The following is a 21,174-nucleotide window of genomic DNA, read 5'->3' on the forward strand; positions in this document are numbered from 1 at the left end:
CAATCTTCAGCATGTCAGGGTAAATCTGCTCCACACGTGGCGTCCTGCCACAGTGACCCCTACCAAAGAGACAGACGAGCCGTTATCTCTCTCCTCCTTCCTGTTTGTTCTTGTCTTTCTCCTCCTCTTCTACCTGTTCCTTCTCTAGTTCTTCCTCATTTTCATCCTCCTACTTTGCTTCCTTCAGTTCACACTTTTCTTCATCTTCATCCATTCTTTCATCCCCTTGTTTTTTTCGTCCTCCTTCTCTTCCTCCTACTCCTTGTCCTCTGCCTCCCATTTCTCCTGCTCCCAACCACCACCTCCTCCTCCTCCTCCTCTTCGTTGCCGTGGGGATACAGGGGATCATGACTTGACTGACAGTTTGCTAAGCCTATTGGATTCACCCACAGCCACAGAGCTGAACACTCATTGGCCAGTCTCTGGGGAGCTAGAATGTACCAACGTTAGTGTGAGTGTGAGTGTGAGTGTGTGTGTGTGTGTGTGTGTGTGTGTGTGTGTGTGAGTGTGTGTGTGTAACAGAGTGATGGATGATCTCTCCAAAAGCACAGGAGAGGAAGGATGGAGAAACGACAAACATAACCTCTCATTCACTCTCAGTGTCTCTCACCCCTCTCTCAATTTAACTCCCAATCTCTCTCTCTCTCTCTCTCTCTCTCTCAGCCCTTCTCGCTCTCTCTCTCACTCACTCTTGCTTTCCCTCAGTGTCTCTCGCTCCCCCCTCTCTCCCTTCATCTCTCTGTCGCTGTGGAGAGGAAAAGAAAGAAGACGCTCGTTCTTGGAGATACTCAAAGAAAACAGGAAAATAGCTGCTGCTGCTGCTGGATGTTAACATGCAGCACTGCATGCCTTAAATAAAACAAACACACACACACACACGCACACACACTGTGCTGCTGCAGCCATGCCAGGAATACCTGCTGAGTATCTGCTGCTGCATGGGACGTGATGGATACCACTTCTACTGGTGAGTATTTCATTGCTATATGAGTGTGTGTGTGTGTGTGTGTGTGTGTGTGATGGGAGGACTGCGGTAGTCCTTGAGAGCTGTGGCGGCTCAGCCTGCGGTTCTGACAGCTGAGGGGAATAAGAAAACAGGGCTGGGGATTTTTTGTCGCAGGTTTTAAATGCGCGTCAGGACGCTGCAGCTTTTCAGCGACGCTCCTCACCTTCTCTGTCTTCACTCTTTTTACTGTTTGCTCCTGTTTCTTGCTCCTGAGAGGAAAATGTGTCGGCAGAGTAGAGTCTCGTCAGTGTCACTCCACAGGTTCATCCCCCAAAGTCAGAGAAAGGCAGAATGTGCAACAAGGCTGGATGAAGCAGGGGTTGTGTTTAGAGGGGAGGGAGGAAAGGGGGGGGGGTCGTTCTTGTCTTTATCCGGCGGGTCAAAGTGACGAGAGGCAGGAAAGATTCAGGGATGGCATGCGACAAAAGGTCCTGAGCCAGGTTTAATCCTGGGGACTCACATTAATGAGCTACATGCCCCCTGGGAGACCGAGGCTCCAGGATGCTTCCGGAGCGCTAACGAGGTGAATGCTTCGTCAGCTCTAGTTAGAGCCGGTGTGGACAGACGGCGTCTGCTGCTGTGTGATGTGGCAACATGAGTCAGAAGAGAACGCGCCGCTCGCTGTTTATATTTGGACGGGTACAGTCAGAGTGGAGATGTGCAGGTCAAAGGATTGGCTGCAGAGCGATCTTCTCTAACTGGAGGAAAGACGTTCCCACCACTGCCCGCCTAATTACCCAGAACCTCCATCTCTCTCCATCCCCCTCCCTGCTTCCCTCCCTGCCCTCCCTCCATCCTCACTCCTGCTGTATTTAAGCCTCACTGGTAATTAACAGCAGTGTACTAAGGCGTCCTCAAGTGCGCATATTGAAATTCAGCACACTTCCACCCCGGCTAAACGGGGGTCAAGTGAGAGGGGTCGAAGCCTCCTGATGCTCGGGTTTCTCACGTCAACATGCAGCAGCGTCAGACTCGACTGAGACTTTAAAGACGCAGCCCTCTCCACGGCTCCACAAGTAATACGTCAGTGTTCATCCTTAATTTTCATCACACGGTCTCTCAGAGGGCTCGCGGCACATTTGCATTGATTAGACTGCACGAGCAAAACAGCCCATTATTTTCATTTAATTGACAATAGCAGGAGGATTATTCCAATGTGACTTAGTGCTAATTAAATAATGACAGCAGGCCATTTTCGGGCTGCACAACAGCTCGGTCAAAGTCATTTTAAGCTTAAGATGAAAACTTGTAGCTGTTCTGTGGGGAATCAATCAAACTCAGGCCTTCAGAGCCCCCCCCCCCCCCACCCCCCCTTTAGCCCTCTCAGCCTTAGTATGCACCACAAACTCCTTCTTGTTTCTAATCATGTCTTAGAATCATGTCTCGTCTTTTCCTTCAGGGATAAAGTCCATCTCTGTCTTTTCATGCACAGAGGATGAATTTGCATTTGAAAACGTCAACATCTCATTATGTAGAATATTTAGCGAGAAGCACTGAGAACTGGAGGCAGAGGTTTTGGGAAGACTGGAGCCTAACCAGCAGTGACTGAGAGTTCCTGACTGCAAATACACAATCCCTGCCCTTCATCACAGCCCTGTGGGTATTCAACAGTACATGAAGCAGTTAGGTTTCCTCCAACATTAAAGCACCACTTACATGTTGAGGCAAAAATAACGATGACTCAATAATATAATTACATAATAATAACATAAGCTGACAGTATTTTTACTTTTTATACTCATCAGTAATGACCAACACCTCCTCCAACCTGAACACACAGCTCATCTTCCTCAACCTCTGACACCACTCACAGCAGTGTCTCCTGAAGCAGCTCCCCCAACAGCGGCACCGGACGTAGGTTGTCATGGTTACAATAATAAACATGCGGTCTGTACCGAGAGCAGCGTACCTGCCTTCGTTGCCATGGTTACTATAATAACTATAATAACTAATAGCTTCAGAAAAAGATGGAGATTTGGGTTAAAGTACTAGTACTTGCCCAACATTAGACGATCTTTGTTGTCATGGTTACAATAATAACAGTGAACGGTCATGGATAATAGAAACAACATAAACTGCTCCTGTCACATGGGAATCGAACACCGCTCTCCTGTGTCATATTCATCCATCCACCCCAACCTCCTCCTGACGTGGACTCTGTCGCTCTATAAACTACGTCACCGCACTTTTCCCTTTGCTCCTGTCACCATCACTACGACCACTAGATGTCGCCTAGCAACAGAACCTAACTATGGGTCATGGTGACCTGCTGACAGATGACCTGTGACCTTGTTTTCTCCTCTGCGCTTTTTATTTTTACTTTTAATTGTGCTCAATTATCTGTGTATTTCTTCCGTCGCTGCCGACCCCCCCTTCACCTCTTAATGAAGATTACAAAGCTGATTCCTGGTGGGAAAATGTTCTGCTGTTTTTGGTTTTTAAATTTAGTCAGTTTTAAAATACTTGCATCCACCTAAAAACCACTATGTGTGCCTTTAAACAACAGAGTGTAAACTGCAACTCAGGTCTTCAGATTCTCCTGGAGGACAACCCCCCGAAACAAGCACACAACCAGACAAGCAAACAAAACGAATTCCCTGAACAGGTCACAGGCCTCCTCCTCAGCTCAGAGGTCTGTCCAGACATTTGTTGGAGATTTGTGATTTTTCAAAGCAGCAGTGTTGTCTCTGTTCAGACGGAGGCTAGAGGGAGAATTTCTTAGAAAACAAATACAGTCTGTAATAAATAGTGATAGAAACTCATTTGTCACACAAATTATGATATATGCCTGGTTCCACCTCATTCTGAGAGCGCTCACAAATGGATTTAGACCTCATAAACTATCTGTCCTCAACTATGTCTGCAGTCTGCATCACCATCTGCAGAAACACCCCCGGCTCTCCCTCATGGCAGCCTCACCATTAGCTGATCACATGATCAGAATATTAATAAGTGCTTTTGGAGTTATGACCAACACATAACGCTCAACAACATCTCAGTGATTCTTAAGAACTCTTCGTTTTATTTTCAAAAGTCAGTGATGATGTAACAGAGACACCTCAGTGTCTCCTTGTCCACAGCTTTTATCTGAAATAGTAAAAATTATCAAAGACTTTTGTTGCCTCCAGCATTTCAAGTTCTTGTTTGATGATTTGGCAGCTCATAAATCTGGTCCAGGTTCAGGACTGATGCAAGACGTAGTGTGTGGGAAGAGAGGGTGTGGAGGTCAGGGTGGAGGATTTAACTTTAACTACAACAGATTGAGACTGAGAAGATTAGTTGTTACAGAAAAGGTTCAGGTGATGAAGATGAAGATGAAGGAAGTATGACTATTATCCACTGAGGATTTGCTGTGAGACTTTAACAAGTGAGATCACTGCTCATTTTGCAAGAAAGAAAAATTTGCCAATGAACATAAAAGAAAGTGTAAAGTTGCGTTCACTGCCCCACTGTTTAAGACACATGTGACCACAGCGTCCCCTTTACTGTCTCCTTTCACGTTCATTGACAAAAACTGTCATTAAATGTAATTAAATACAGAATCATTAAATGTAAATGTCCCTGCTTGGTGGCAGGGATAAAAACAGTCTCCAACAAATGCAACATTTCCTCCTGCATCAGTAAAGTTGGCTTTAAAAAAAAAAAAAAAAAAAAAAGAAAGAAAATGAAACTAATTATTTGTGAGGTGTTTTAAAAGATTTCATGTCCCCAGTAGGAACCAGTGAGCTTTTGGGCTGTGAGCCACACACATTGTAGGGAAGTCAATTTTTTAAAAAACAATTATTTATTAAGTTTAGATCATAAAAAAATCCACTCACTGCACAATAAATAAGCCAACAAATAAAGAAAGAAAGAAAATACTACATACATACATATTGTTGGTTTGTTTTTTTTTGTGGGATTTTATGAGAAGAAAAGTATAAAATACAGACATCAGCTATATTTTAAAGGTCCCATATTTTATCAAGGCAGATGTCCATGTGTTTGTGATTATAAAGCAGGTCTAGGTTCTATATTAATACTGTGAAAGTATCAAAGCCTCAGTCCACAGAGAAATGCACACAGCCTGTATTCAGAAACTGAGCCTTAAAACCAGCCGTCAGGACTTCTGGAACTTTGTGATGTCACAACAAAGCAGTCACTGCCCTCACCCATGCCCCAAGCCCCGCCCACCTGGACTCCCCTTCCAACCTTGCAGGATTTAGTTCCACTGAGTGCTATATTTTTATTAGATCACTCATAAGTGTGAGTTTTAAGTATTAATCAAATATGTCTGAGGCTCATGTGTTCAAACTCCTCTACACAGATGCACTGTGAGCCTCAGCTCACTATCAGTCAGAGCAGAGGACCACACGAGCGTGAACGCACAACGCCGCACCGTCAGGTTTGTAACCAGCGACCTGTCAGAGCCGATATAAAAACCCATCTGCTGCTGCCTCCTCCACACTGAACGCACAGGTGACTGCAGCTTTACACATGTACTGCTGTACACCGACAAACAGAGGTCACACTGTCGACCTGTGTGTGTGTTTACAGTGTGTGTGTGTGTGTGTGTGTGTGGTAATTAACAGTAGAGCGGCTGCTGATTAAAGAGCGGAGTGTGACTTGTGGGAGTGGAGGCTAAGTGCGAACTATAATATTGGCGATGCTAACAGGGAGTGTGTGTGGTAGGAGAGAGGAGGAGGGGGGAGGGAGGGAACAAACCAGAGGACGGGACTCACACATGGGACTGGTTTAATAGTAAATCAATGGCGGATGGTGGGAGGAGAGAAGAAGGGAGGGAAGGAGGGATTTCATGGGGGAATGTTGGTGTTGTCTTGATGTTTTGGCAACATGGTGCGTTCAGTTTCCTGCCAGTGACGTCAGTTAAAGAAAAGGCAGCTGCAGTGGGCACAGACTGTTCTGCTCAAGTCTTGGCTCTAAACTGATTGATGTATTGATTCTAAATGAATCTACATGATTCTATTGATCGAAAATGCAAAGTCTGATCTGTATCATCACATCCAGTTAACCCTGTTAACCCATATGCATTAAACTAACGTAGTCGAACACAACAGCCTTGTGATAAATCCTCCCTCATGGCGGTTATAATGCTAAGTCTCTGTGTTGAAGAGGTGTTGATTCATCTGTGTGATGGAGGATGTAGTTGTGCTGCTGTTAATGCAAAGAAGAAGAGATGGAGGTTCACGCCCAGAACCAGCAACCAGTCAACATTAGTTGTCTTTCACCACAAACACAATCTTTCCTCTAACATTAAAGCTCCACACAGTCTAAAGGTAGATGTCCATGTGTTTGTGATCATAAAGCAGGTCTAGGTTCTATATTAATACTGTGAAAGTATCAAAGCCTCAGTCCACAGAGAAATGCACACAGCCTGTATTCAGACACTGAGCCTTAAAACCAGCCGTCAGGACTTCTGGAACTTTGTGATGGCACAACAAAGCAGTCATCATCAAGCCGTCACGGGTCTCAGCCATACCCTTAGCCCTGCCCACCTGGACCCATCATCCAATTTTGCAGGCTGTGGTTTTTTACCTGGAATCTGTTATATTTTCAATGGATTGAAAATATAGTCTGCCTCCTCTACTATGTTTTAATTTAAAAATGGCGCTCAAATAAAACTGCAGAAAAGTATAAAATATGGGACCTTTAACCGAGTACTCCGCGTTACCACAACTTTACCTGTGAGGCAGATCAGAAAACACTCGTGTTGTTTTCAAATGGAATCTGTTTCAGTTGTTGTTTCTGGTGTTAGTAAGGTCAAAGGGAACCTGCTATTGCTCAGCAAATTAGCATGAAAGTTCAAAGTATAACACAACCTGCAACTAAAGACTATTTTCATTATTAATTAATCTTTTCTCAATAGTTTAGTTTCTGAATCATCAGAGGTTACCAGAGTCCAACAGACAATGTCTTCAAATCTCTCTCTTCACAATTATATGAAAGAGAGAAGCAGTAAAGCAGTAAAAACTCTTGAATGCACACAACAGCCCTGTGGTTCCCAGTTTGACTAGTTCACACACCAGTCAGCTGAACTACTAATGGACCGGAGATAGAACTGGTTGTTTCCTGACAACAGCATCAAATGTCCGAAGCAGTCTAAACAAACAGTGAAATCTGTACAGAGAAGATCAAGAAAAACAAAGATATCCCGAGACAAACAGCACAGATGGAAGATATACCGCCCCAACCTGTTTATACTGTGTGTGTGTGTGTGTGTGTGTGTGTGTGTGTGTGTATGTGTGTGTGTGTGTGTGTGTCTCCAGATTGCAACCAGTCCCATGATGACGTGAAGAGTTAATTATCCAGTTTGATCAACAGTTTATTAAAAGACGATCAAGTTATTAACGGTCACAGTTTCTTAGAATCGCAGCTTCTTCTCTGTATGTGGAGAACACTGTGACATTAACATCACACTTTAACCTCACAACTGTGGAACATTCACGGCTCCATCCACTCATGTTCAACATAATTTCCTCCTCCCTTCATTTTTATGACTTTCTATGACTTATATAGCAATTATTTCCCCAAATACATTGTGGCACAAAACTTCCTCATATGATTATTATTACTTTTTTCTTTTTTCATATGTACTGTATTGGATGTATGAAAGGTGGTCAAGGTGGATGCTGGAGTTTAGGCATCTGTGGTTTAGGCAACAAAAACACTTAGAGTTTAAAAGATTCATTTGAATGTTAATCAGCAAGTTGCATCTCGTGCTTTAATTCACTGAAGATTGTTTGTGTATTAAACCATGATCTCTGTGAGAGTCTAGACAGAAGCACAGAGAAGTTACCATCAATGCTACAGTTCCTTCGAGTGGCTTCTGCACTGCAAGATCAGATACATAAAGTTGGTCGGCATCAAATTTCCTTCAAAACATATTTGCTGCTACAGCTGAGTTGTATATAAATGTCGAGTTTTTCTGTTTTAAACCAAGACCGTGGTCTTCTACTGACCCAAAAACCATCTCAGTGTAGTTTTACATCTCCTCTCTCAGGCTTCTCTCTGGAGCTCTAGTAACAACAGGTCAGTCAGCCAATCAGAGGAGAGGATCTGAGCCTCTCCTCTGATTGGTTGACTGTTTTCAGATTTCAGGTAAACATTTGGAGAAACCAAATTCTGCAAGATTGGATAGAGGGTGCAGGTGGGCGGAGCCTGGGGTGTGGTTCAGGGCGATGACTGCTTTGTTGTGACATCACAAAGTTCCAGAAGTCCTGACGGCTGGTTTTAAGGCTCAGTTTCTGAATACAGGCTGTGTGCATTTCTCTGTGGACTGAGGCTTTGATACTTTCACAGTATTAATATAGAACCTAGACCTGCTTTATAATCACAAACACATGGACATCTACCTTTAGACTGGATGGAGCTTTAAAATAAAGCTGCAATCTACTGATTTGACCTTAAAGTATAAGGATGGTGGTATTTAGTCCTTTTCTTCTTCCCATAAAATCCCACAAAAAGAAAGAAAAAAAGAAAAAGAAAACGAGCAATATATATATATCAGTCCATCTCAAATTTATACAATATGGGACCTTTAAGTGAAGGTTACGGTGAAGGTTACAGCTGCATCTGTTGGTCGTCATTACTTGTGACACTTTATAGACCAAATGATTCACATTTCAGCCCAGAGATTTATCAGCATAAATTCAAAACTACCAGATTAATTTCTTTTTTCAATGTCTCTGCTCAGTTTTTGTGGAGTAAACAGTTTAAGACTTTTTCACATCAGCACCAGATGCTTTTGAAATCTCAAAAAGCCACATTGTTAGCTTTCGAACAGATGTTCAGTGAACTCACCTGTCTGAAGACTAAAACAGCCTCTCTGTGTGTTCATTTCTTCTGCAGTTACACTTTATTTCAAAAGAACTGAACTCACTCATGCTGCAGATATGAAGGATCAAAGCTGTTATTAAGCTGCTTTTGTTTTCACTGTCACCGAATCAACAGGAGCGAAATCTGACCTATTAAATTAATAATAGATTGATAAACGTGTCATTTAATTAGTAAGACATCATTTATTTGATCTTTTCCTGTAAAACCAGGGTGTATATATATTTATAGCCAACCCACATAGTTTTGACTGTTGAAGGTACAATATATGAGAACACCAAAGGAAATCCAGCAAGGAAAATAAAACATGCAGAAACAAAGAGTTGGAGATGCAATAAATCTATTTCTCCTACATAGTAGTGTTCACACATACTTCCAAGACAGTCTCCTCCACTGCTCGCCTTATCATGGTGCCATTAAAACAGCCTGATTCAGCTACTTTTGCTGTGTTATGTGTTTCAAGTGGAAACCAGGTAACAACAGCAGCAGATACAAACCTTCATGTATTTGTTGCTTATAAGTTGCTGATAATTTTGAGAGCCACACTTATATGATATAGATCTGAGTTTTGGTTAATGAGCAACTTGTTTCACGTGTAGACAACTACACATCCTTCATGTTATTTTGGCTCTTGAGGAAACTCTAGATTTAGATATATTCTTTTTGAATCTCATTTCCCACCATTTTTTTCTTTTGGCTTGACATCGGAAACTAATTTGGACAAACAGAAGCAACAGAGTCTTGGTTGGTGCAGACGCTCCTCAGTGTAATTCAGGCAGATATAACGGATAGAAATTTATATCAAAATCTTGTCTGGAGCAGCTTTAATAACACTTTAGAAATAAATTGCTGCTTGAGATGTCCTTGAGAGGTAAGAGCACATGAGCTCATATCAGGAGTTTTTTTCCTCCTTACACTGTTGACTTGCAAAGGAAAAATCCAGTTTTCTGTTGCCCACAGGGAGGTCAGAGACAAGGGGTCACACCAGCAAACACAGAGCTGGTGGGTGTTCAGCATGTTGCTCAAAGGCACTTTGTTTAGTAGGTCGAGGGGTTGAAGGGCAGCAGCTTGCTGTCTGGGGTTAAACTGAGATTTTCAGCTTGCAAAAAGTCTGCAGCTAATAAACATGAGAGCGGATGTGATGGTCATTACAGCGTCTGTCTGCAGGGAGGAGAGTTATTAATGAGGAATCTGTCCAGAAAGAAAGGTCAGATACATCAAAGCCACAATCACCAGTGTTAATTACTGACAAACTTGAAAGCCTGAAGCACAGACTCTCTCTCTCTCGACCTGAAAACACAGGCAGTTATTTATCGGATTTACCGGCTAATGTTTGGATGCTGTTACCCCAATTTTAATCGATAAATGTGTCAGAGCTGGTTTATTTATTCCATTTATCCTCAGTAGTGAGTTCACACCGATTCATGATGAGCAGATTTATCTTCGGCTAATGGCAGAAATGGCATTGTTCTGTTAAAGACGCCATGCTGACGCCTGTATTGACTCAAACATCTGAGCTCAGTATTAACGGAGAATAGATAAAATAAAACAACTCAGTATTTTCTCATCTACCTCCAGCAGCATCTATCCGATTAAACAGTTTTGGTTTTATTTGTCAGATATCTGTTCCTTAGATTATGCTGAGTAACTGAGAAAGTGCTGCTTCTGTACAGACATATTGCTGTTATATGTGAAAACCTACTGGTTTACACCAGGGCTCAGCAGCAGTTGGTTCACTGGTGCAGTGGAGGTGATGGCCTGTGTGGTGTCAGTACATTTCATTTCATATTTTGTTTTTCATGTTGTTCATTTTCTTTAATTAATTACTGAATTAAGAACAGTTCATGTTGACATATGTTTGGTTAAAAAAAAAAAGGATTTTTTGAGAAAGATTTACATGAAACTTTTTACATTTTATTTGATTTGTGGGAAAAAAAGAAGTGAATGTACATCACGGTAGCAAATAGAAATAACATCACATTAAAGGTCCTATATTTTACACTTATCCTGTGTTGTATTTGACGTTTTAATATACATAAGAAGATATATTTGTGGTTTTAGGTTAGTAAGTTGTGACATCACAAAGTTCCAGAAGTCCTGACGGCTGGTTTTAAGGCTCAGTTTCTGAATACAGGCTGTGTGCATTTCTCTGTGGACTGAGGCTTTGATACTTTCACAGTATTAATATAGAACCTAGACCTGCTTTATAATCACAAACACATGGACATGTACCTTTCTGTTATATGGGACCTTTAATTGAATCTGTCTAATCACTGTTTTCGAGTGAAAAACTGAGAAACTGGTTTTAGTTTGATGACAAAATATTTGAGACGTGTATATTTATCACCTCTAGGTTGGAGAGTGTTTTTTATTGATCCATCAGTAAAACTAGAAGCATGAACATCAAGTCACGTGCTGTCCACCTGACGACAGGTCTGATAGTCGCAGGGTGTGTGTAGCTGTGTATATTAGTGAGTGCTGAATAAAACATGGAGGACTGGGACCACTTTATGAGACGTCTGCCGTATTAGGATGGCAGCGCCCTGAGAGCTCCGACCCTCGGTATGAGAAATACATAAATATTTCACATTTGTGCTGCTTTAATCCATTCACAGAACGTCAATACTCAGCACTTAAAAAAAGTGCCTGGGCTGGCAGTCCTGCCGGTTAACCAGAGCTGCTCTCAGGTCTGTATGTGGGTTGTACAATGCATTACTAAATACTTTTATCAGCTACAGGAGATTCTCTCTCTCTCTGTACTGAAGTGTCACTCTGAGTGCTGCATTGGCGGGAAAAGGCTAATGCCACTATGATCTCTGACCAGTGAGGCCACGGTATTTCAATAAATTACAGCTTCATGTAGCTGCTGTGTAGCTCAGGACGTCAAGTAAAGAGCCCCGAGTGGCTGAGTAGAGCTGTAGGCGCTAATCCTGGAGTCAGGAGAGAAACAGGAAGTAAAGGTGAGGACATGTGATATATGATGAGAGCCTGGTCACAGATGACTGACAGACGACCTGTGGGCTGGTTTTAAGTGTTCAACTTGATTGGGAAAATAATGTGGTATAATATAAACATCATTTCTCGGAGACATAATTGCTAATTTTATTGTTCAGAAATTTTACTAACTGTGTTTAAACCTCAGTTCGAGGACAGTGTTCTTCTTTGGAAAACAAAAACAAGACAAGTCTTTCTTTGTACTTAGTGATGAATACCAAATATCAACATTATGTTCTCGCTGCACAACCTTAATATAACCTCGTCCTCAGCTTCAGGCGTGGTGCACCATTGTTTTTTGTCAGCCTAAAAGTCGTCACATTTGAATACACTAATAAAATCCTACTGGAGTCAGAGTATGTGATATTCACTGAGTGTTCAGCTGAATTGTAGAATTAAAATCTGAAACCACTGATGTCTTTCAACTGATGCCTCGAGGACGTATCGTCCCTCCTGCTGATCTGCATCACTGCTGCCAATTATGTTACATGTGTCACTGTGGTCTAAAAGGAGATGCTGTCATCCTCAAATCTGGATAAAAATCTGCATCTCATTTACATGAAATTGGCTTTGGAGTTTTAAAAAAAAAAACACAACATTTAAAACCAGAGGAAATAGACAGAGATTTGGCACATTTTGCCATATTTTCCTCATCCAGACACCATCAAGAAACTCAGCCACCGCTCTGATCTCCATTTTATATAACTGTATGTGCATGAGGGGGAAATGAAGGAAGTCACTGCAGGCTCTCAGTGTTAAGTAATAAGAGGGAAATGAGTGTGTGAGCATCGTGGAAGTAAACAAGAGAAATTAAATTAGCGTACGGCAGCATCTCTCGAGAGCACACTCTCCAACCAAAAGAGAAAACATCCACTATTAAACACTCCATTTAACATTCAAACCACGATCGCTTCATTAGCATATAAGTTGTTTTTGTCGTTACCTAAATACTGTACATAAATGCATTGTTTCCATCTCTGTGGAGCAGCACTGACATAATTCTGCTGCAGCTCCCTCCTCTCTCCGGGCCGTAGAGATGGATGCCTGCAAGGCTTTTAATGAGCTGCATAAGAACAAAACAAGAATGATTGCAAATGGAAGTGTGCCATTTCAGGATGATAATGCACAAATGTGAAGGAAAAAAAACAAAAGACAAACTATCCGATACTGCCTAATTACATATTGACTGAATGAAGAGTTTGGTGCTATAACAGCAGATTCATTTGTTCTCGTCACGGAGCAGCGCGGGTGAAATTGTGCGCAGTGTTTCATACAGATGAGAGAGAGAGAGAGAGAGAGAGAGAGAGAGAGAGAGAGAGAGAGAGAGAGAGGGGGAACATGCAAAAAGTATGTAGAGCCATTTCTGCAATAAGAACATTTTTTATAAAACAGACCAATATTAGAATTTGGACTAAAACATTTGACGATATAATCCAACCAATCGCCTTTAATGGCAGTAAAGTTTGAGCTCCACTCAGTCATCAGGACTACACTAGCTGGGTTAAGGATAAGGTTAAGCTTCCCATAGAGGCTCTTCATGCAGAATTCTGTAAGTCCAAAATAATAAACCACAATAAACCTTAAATAATAAATATATAATAATAAACACCAACCAGTGCATGCAGGGCAGAATTATAGCGTTAACTACTGAATATGACAAAAAATTGTCTTGACATTGCCTGTTTGGCAAATATCATAGAGATCTGAACGAGACGCAAAAAAATCTTAATGCAATTATTTTGGCAGATATGAGACATGATTTCATTTGGAATGGTTGTTTTTGCATTTACACTGAAAAACAATATTACAATGATGTGATTTTTTGGGGTTTTGTACCAACACCTAGAACCACCCTTATGTGTGGAGAATATTCATTCATGTTGTGATGCATTTTCCCTTTATCAAAAAATTGCAGCTCTTGCGATTTGGATATTGCACTTGGACATATCATGACTTCCATAATATTTTGATGAAATGTTCAGCCCTACTGTCATATGTTCCTTTTTTTATTATTTAGTTAGAGAGAGTGATGCAGAATGTTGCATTCAAAAGAACAGTCTGGTGATATTGTGTATTTTTTGTTTTATTTTTATTTTTGTGTATCAGAGGCTGATATGTCTTATTCCTCTGAGACATACAGCTCAGATGTGGTCCAAAAACATATAAGTGAGCCACACTGTTGGATTTTGAGTCATTTTGACACGCACCGTCCTGCGACTAGAAATATAAGTGTTAAATCTGCATTTATCTGCAAATGAAAATAATCCTAAACAAAGTTTAAGGAACATTTGCTAAAAACTGTGGTGACCAGCTGTTTTGGGAAATTACTGAGACTCTCCTAAAAATTTGCAAGTATATATTTGTGAATATTTTTTACAGATTTACATCCTTAATATTGAGAGGCAGTCTGGCATATTGTTGGTTTAAGACGAGACAAATAAACATATAAGTAAATGAATCAATAAAAACGCATAACTGCATTGGCCTTATCCCATAAATATATGTATAGCATAAGCTACACGTATACTGAGGAGTACTGGTAAGTATTGGCAGGAAGTGTTACTTCACAGCTTTGAGAAAGAGCGGGGTAATAAAGTGAGAGAAGAACTCCTTCAGCTTTGCAGACCTGTTCACACATGCTGCCATAAACAAGCTAATATATGCATGAAGTGTCATAGCTCGTCCTCATCAGAAGCCGGCTGCTCCAGCCTTAACCGACAGCTTCATTTAATGTTGTACACTCAGCTCTGGCTTCTGCACTCAAGGTCACAAATTAATCAAAACATCAATATGTGCAGTAGACATAGGCAAAGCCCGCCGTAGACCTGTCACCTGTACCAGCAGCGTTGATTCAGTGGCTCATGAATTATGCAAAGAGCAGCTAAGGAGTCGCAGCACAGGACCCTCGGCAAGCTCGCTCGACAGATATTTTTGGTGGATCTGCGCCTCGAGGTTGTGTGTGTATCAGCTACGGCAAACTGTCTGCTTGTTATTTTGTGTGGGTGAATTGATAAGTGAGCGCAGGTGCATTGTTCACAACAGAGGAGAGGTTCAGGGGGCGGTGAAGCTCTGTTAATTACAACACCAGGGAAAGAATTGGGACTTTAGATGTTTGAATCAAAAAACTTTTGAGCATCATCTCGGAGCCACATCTTCTCCACGACACTTATTTTATTGCTTTGAAAAAGTTCTCCTGCCTTTCATATAAAGAGACTCAAAAGTAAATTTTTTGGATTCAAACTTGTCAAATAATATACTTAAAGTCAAGTTAATCAGAACTTACAATTCACACAGTGCAAGGAAAGCGATAAAATCATATGAGGCTGAAAAAACCTAATAAATCTTAATATTCCTGAGTGTCAATATGCCTTCATATCTCAACAGCAGCATATTATATTGGCCTTTTTTCTCTCCTGTCTCCCCAGATGGAAACTAACACCAGTGACAACGACGGAGGATAATAATGATGGAAGGCAGAGTGATTCGTCCCCTGCCGGAGCCACAGCATTCCTCAACCGCCCCTCTGCTGCGCAGTGCTGCTCCCTGAAGGATACATCGACCTTGGCATATCACAGTGTGCACGACAACCTGGCACGGGCCGAACTGAAAGGTTGCCTCTCTTCGCCAAGAGCTGGAAGACAACGGGGCCAAAGCTTCGGGGAACAGGCATCAGCAGAAATCCAGTCTGTCTAGCTGCAGTAACAAATAAGCTTTTATTTGTGAAGTTAACAGTGCTAACAGCTGACTCCATAAGGGCCAATTACTGGCTGAAGGGAATACGGGGCCAAGATGAAGGAGACAGCAGTTGTGGCTTGTTTGCTGGCTGAGCTGTCTCTAGCTGCTTTTGTTCTGGCTTCTGAGGGGGCCGCTCACTGCCCTGCATTGTGTCGATGTGAGATACGACCCTGGTTCTCACCCAGCTCCATTTACACTGAGGCTGCCACTGTGGACTGTAATGACTTGGGCCTCTCAGTGCTACCGGAGAGTCTCCCCTCAGAAACACAGGTACTGCTGCTACAGACAAACAACATTATTAATGTGGAGAAAACTTTGGATTACTTGGCCAACATCACTGAAATCGACTTGTCTCAGAATAACATTTCCTCGGTGAGCGATGTTTGTCTGGGGTCTCTCCCCCTGCTGCTGTCACTCCACATGGAGGAGAACTGGATTCAGGAGCTTTCTGACAGCTGCCTCGCCTCTCTGCCAAACCTCCAGGAGTTCTACATCAACCACAACCTGATTTTCTCCATCAGTCCGGGGGCCTTCCAGGGCCTGGGCAGGCTGCTGAGGCTCCATCTCAATTCCAATCGACTGACAAGTGTCAACAGCCAGTGGTTCCAGCGGCTTCCCAACCTGGAGATATTGATGCTGGGAGAAAACCCCATCCTCGAGCTATCAGACATGAACTTTAAACCTCTGGCTAACCTCAGAAGCCTCGTGCTTGCCAGGATGAATTTGACTGAAATCCCTGACAATACTCTGGTAGGTCTTGAGAACTTGGAGAGCATCTCGTTTTTTGACAACCTGCTTACTCGAGTCCCCCGAGCGGCACTGACAAGAGTCCAGAACCTGAAGTTTCTGGATTTGAATAAAAACCCCATTGAGAGGATCCAGAGAGGTGACTTCATGGACATGATGCATCTCAAGGAGCTTGGCATCAACAGCATGCCTGAGCTCATATCTATCGACAGTTTTGCCCTGAACAACCTGCCCGAGCTGACAAAAATTGAGGCCACCAACAACCCCAGGTTGTCCTACATCCACCCGAGGGCTTTCCACAAGCTCCCCCGGCTGGAGACCCTGATGCTGAACAGCAATGCTCTGAGTGCACTCCACCACAGCACCGTGGAGTCCCTGCCAAACCTGCGAGAGGTCAGTCTGCACAGCAACCCCATCCGCTGTGACTGCGTCATCCGCTGGGTCAACATGAACCGGACGGCTGTTCGGTTCATGGAACCAGACTCCTTGTTCTGTGTGGAGCCTCCAGAGTACCAAGGCCAGCACGTCCGACAGGTGCACTTCAGGGAAATGACAGAGATCTGCCTTCCTCTTATCTCACCCGGGAGCCTCCCAGATCAGGTTAAGGTTGGTAAGGGGAGCTCGGTGTCGCTGCACTGCCGGGCGTTTGGAGAACCAGAGCCTGAGATTTACTGGGTGACGCCGTCAGGTGACCGGGTCGTGCCTGGCAGTATGTCTGATAAGTACTACATGCACCATGAGGGAACGTTTGTCATCTACGATGCCTCAGAGCAGGAGGCTGGCTCATACACCTGCATTGCCCATAATCTTGTTGGGGCAGACCTCAAGTCTGTGACAGTTGTGGTGGACGGATACTTTGCCCAACCTTCAAACCGAGCTTTACATGTATATATCACATCTGTCCAGTCTCATTCTGTATTGGTTTCCTGGGAGAGCACAGGTGGTTTGGTATCACAACTAAACTGGTCCATTTTAGCTGAGGGCAGCAGCCTTTTGATGCCATTCACAGCCAGGCTCCCCGCTGATGTCAAAGAGTATCACATCAAACAGCTGCATCCATCCACTCGCTACCAGGTTTGCGTTAAGGTCACTGCACCACGGCCTGGATACAGCAGGGACTGTGTTAATGTTACCACAAAAGAAGCAGTCGTCCCGAGGGAGAAAACCGAGAACTGGGACAGTCTGGTGATGGCTGCTTGTGCTGTGTTTTTTATTGTGGTTGCCGTGTCTTGCTCTGTCGTCTATACATCTCTGTACAGCCAAGTGTTTTACAGGAAACTGATAGCGGACCCGGCTGAGATGCTGCTGATTCCCAGCACTCATTCCTCCTCCTCTTCTTCTTTCCTGGAATTTGGTGTGTCTGGGGTCAAGGTGAGGGCGACTCTAATAGACTTACCGGACGACTCCATGTAAGAAACGTCCTTGTCTGTAAAGGCACTTACGGATTATGTGAAGATGAAGAGCGATGGACACTGGACAATGTAATTTACGTGCCCTCTTTTCACCACTTTCAATGGGACATATTGCACTGGAACTCGTAAACAAATACACATTTACATAACCGGCTAAAAGCAGAGACTGTTTTTGTATTTTAAACTTGTGTCATTATAACAAGCTTAACCAGTCAGATACCTTGACTATAATCTACATGGCTACTGGTCATTCACGCAGTGCAACCAGAGTAAAGCACAGCACAGGAACTATTCTGTCTTAAATACCTTATTGAGACGGCTTTGATGTCTGCAAAAAGCATTTTCTTTGCTGTGTTACATTAAATGGTGCCAAGCGAAGATAGTTTATAATGGCAGAAAAAAAAAAAACTTGTTAGTCTAGTGTACAATAAAACCGACTATAATGTATGCAGTTTTATGAACAAATACATTTTTCATTAAACCTGTGTGGTGTCTTATAACTACAATCCTTTCTTGTTAAATCTGGACACGTTCCACAACAAAGCATGTCTTTGAAAATATTTCTATTGCCACAAAAAAACAAACTGTTATCTATGAAATTTGTATGGATGAGGCTCATAAATCTTGTTGTGTCCCTGTCCGAATCACACAGCAGCATAAATGTGAGATCTGCTGTAGACAAACACAATTACAGGGGCTGCCCTTCAAGGCAGACGCTCTAACACTGTTAGTGCAATGCAATCTCAAACAGCACGGCGAGCGTATGAGATAGTTTGTTTTTGTGTGAGTGCGCAGGCATTTGTGTATGTACCTTAATAGGTGTGTGTGTGTGTGTAAAGTGTGAGGACATTGGCAAACCCATTGACTTTGAATTGCATTATATTCTCTTTCATTAAAAATCCAATATGGATTCCCAACACAAACCTCAGCAAGGTGATGAATCGGCGTCACGAGCAAACTGATGGGAGGCATTTATCAGCGGGACTCAGTCATAGATCAACCGAGTTTCAGCACCTTGGACAGGGCTTTTAGAGCGCGGCCATTCGTCACCGCCACAGGAGCTAAAATATGACCCATTAGAGAAAGGTAGTGAATAGGTCAGCAAGAACGTGGCGCCCAAGCCATCCCCTTCCCCGTGTGACCCTGGAGAGACACCGCCGCCGCCGCAGGAACAGCTCAGCAACTATTGGGCTCATTTGTTAAGCGCCTCACATTGAGCCGCAAGGGGGGGAAGGAGACAAATGGACCACAAAACCAGGACAAAGTAGTTTCAGTCCCAAACAGGACAGAGGACGATAATGCCTGATGGCTCACAGTGCTGATGTTACTGATGTGCTGGGCTCTGCTGTATCAGATAACTGGGCCCAAGTTCATAAGAGAGTCTGCGGCTTCAGTACTGTACAGTGAAGAGCACTGTGGGAGAAAGGGCGGGTTTTATAGAGGAGATGGCAGGTCGTCTTAGAGGCTTTTCATTTTCCTTTGCTTCCTCATCTGGACTGCTGGGTTCAACTCAGGTTTATCCCCACTGAGAGGAGTGAATGATATGTCAATGTGTAATCCTCACAGCAAAAAGATAATAAAAAGTGGGAGTATTTGTTTTTTAAGTTCTGTCAAAAAACAAAAATAAATGCCAAGACACAACTAAAAGCAGAAAAAAAGGCTCCTCCAAGCAAGTAATTGCTCACCACTGAGGGCACACACACATGTTGTGGCAGATCCAGAGGGAACGGTGAACAGGAATAGTTTTCCACACAGCATCCACACCAACTGGCAGGTTAAATGAAATCCACAATCCCCAGTGATACTGAGAACAGGACTCAAATTTGCCTCGTCAGGACTCCACATAAACCAATAAATCTCAAGGTTGGAAAGTTCACTGTAGCCCAGAGAACAGCACTAAAGTGGATAAAGATAAAAAAAATCAACACAATGACAATTTAGCTACTTGTAGAGGATTATTAGCATTTAAAGGTCAACGGATTATTAAAATCAAAACAGTTCATCACCTGAGGAGCACGGATGAAATCTGTAAATTACGTTATCTTGAGATGTCTTGTGTTGAAAGTTTGACGTTGTGACCTCAGGATCTCAGATATCTCAAAGATCTCAAGGAAGAATTTAGGATTAACCATCTGAGGACCATGAATATCCAAAACATTTTTTGTGGGGAAACCATGTATTCGTTTTTTTAGTATCTTGGCCAAACATTTTCCTTGTTGGCCGTGGTGTGGCGCTAGTACAAAGCTCATGTTGTGTTCAATAAGGGAAGGGTCATCCTCTGGGGAGCAAGAATGTGCTTAGTGAATTTAATGGAAATCTGCACTGTAGACTGTTAAATGTGTTGTGTGAAGGTCAATACTTTGAACAGAAGCCACCAAAAACATTAGGAAGCATCACTGGGACATGGTGGTCACGGATATCCTCAACAAATTTTATGGTGATGAACAGTCAGAATAACAGGCCAATGAACTTCACCACAATACAACAGTGTTTAAGTTTACAGCACAACATGACAGAAGGTGAGAGCTGAACTCTGAGTTATTTATCCTTGGTCCTGGTTGGTACAGCCACAGGCTCATTCTGATGATGCTAACATGCTGATTATTAGAGGGTATAATTAGTTAGCTGAGGTGGTTATGAACTAAACTTGATGAGGCTCAATAAAATTACTACAATCTGAAAAAGTCTTGACTCCAGCAACAACTTTATTGTCAGAGCACTAACTGATATGTAAGTGTATGTAAATGATTGCTGATCATATATATATTTATTTTTTCTGGATAAGCATCATTTAAATCCTTCTTGTAATGTGTTTTATGATGACCCCGAAGGTCACAAGCTGAAATGTGTTGGTCTGACAATAAAGTTGTTCTTTATACTACAAGTGTTGCTGGAGTTTTTACCTCTTCAAGCTCATCCTCTGGGGACCACGAATGTCTGAACCAAAGTACCAGTCTGTGCAATAGTTGGATAGCGGAGGTATTTAAGTCTGGGCCAACTCACCAACATCTCTACAGCCACACATTACTTCTTTCACAGGTTTCACCGGTCCAGGGCCTTTTTTAGCTTCAGTTTTCTCTCAGCACTTTCCGTCTCTCGTTGCTATGACTAATGCAATAAACTGTCAAAATTGAAAAGTCATTAATTTTGCAGATACTCTCACATTTTCATGTAGGAAGTTCATAATAGCCCCACAACACATCTCCATTAATCATGGAGCGATGTGCCGTAAACGAGACGCTGCACAACAGAACAGATGAAGTTAATAAAGGTTGTGTTGAATCCCAGCGTCATTCAGCGACAGCCAATCAGAGGTGGGCGTTGCTTCGCAGCAGACATGATTAACTCAGTGATCATTTCCCTGCTCGTTAATACTGAGCGTGACAACGTATGGTAACAACCTCACTGCAGCTGAATGATGATGTAAAGCTCGAGGCCGGATCGGGA

General features: G+C 42.7%; 2 protein-coding genes across 6 annotated transcripts in view; one reads left to right on the forward strand and one right to left on the reverse strand.

Moving 5' to 3' along the window:
• The window catches only part of immp2l (inner mitochondrial membrane peptidase subunit 2), a 133,083-nt gene that overhangs the window by 26,465 nt on the left and 85,444 nt on the right, over positions 1–21,174 (reverse strand). The window lies entirely within an intron of this gene.
• LOC139607612 (leucine-rich repeat neuronal protein 3-like) lies at positions 684–18,224 on the forward strand. The gene is made up of 2 exons (XM_071460622.1): positions 684–967; positions 15,259–18,224. Exon 2 carries the CDS (start codon positions 15,623–15,625, stop codon positions 17,726–17,728), a length of 2,106 nt encoding a protein of 701 aa, XP_071316723.1. The 5' UTR covers positions 684–967; positions 15,259–15,622; the 3' UTR covers positions 17,729–18,224.

Source organism: Trachinotus anak, unplaced genomic scaffold, assembly GCF_046630095.1.
Source record: "Trachinotus anak isolate AG129_WGS33_773 ecotype Australia unplaced genomic scaffold, CSIRO_AGI_Tana_v1 ptg000002l, whole genome shotgun sequence".
NCBI lineage: Eukaryota > Metazoa > Chordata > Actinopteri > Carangiformes > Carangidae > Trachinotus > Trachinotus anak.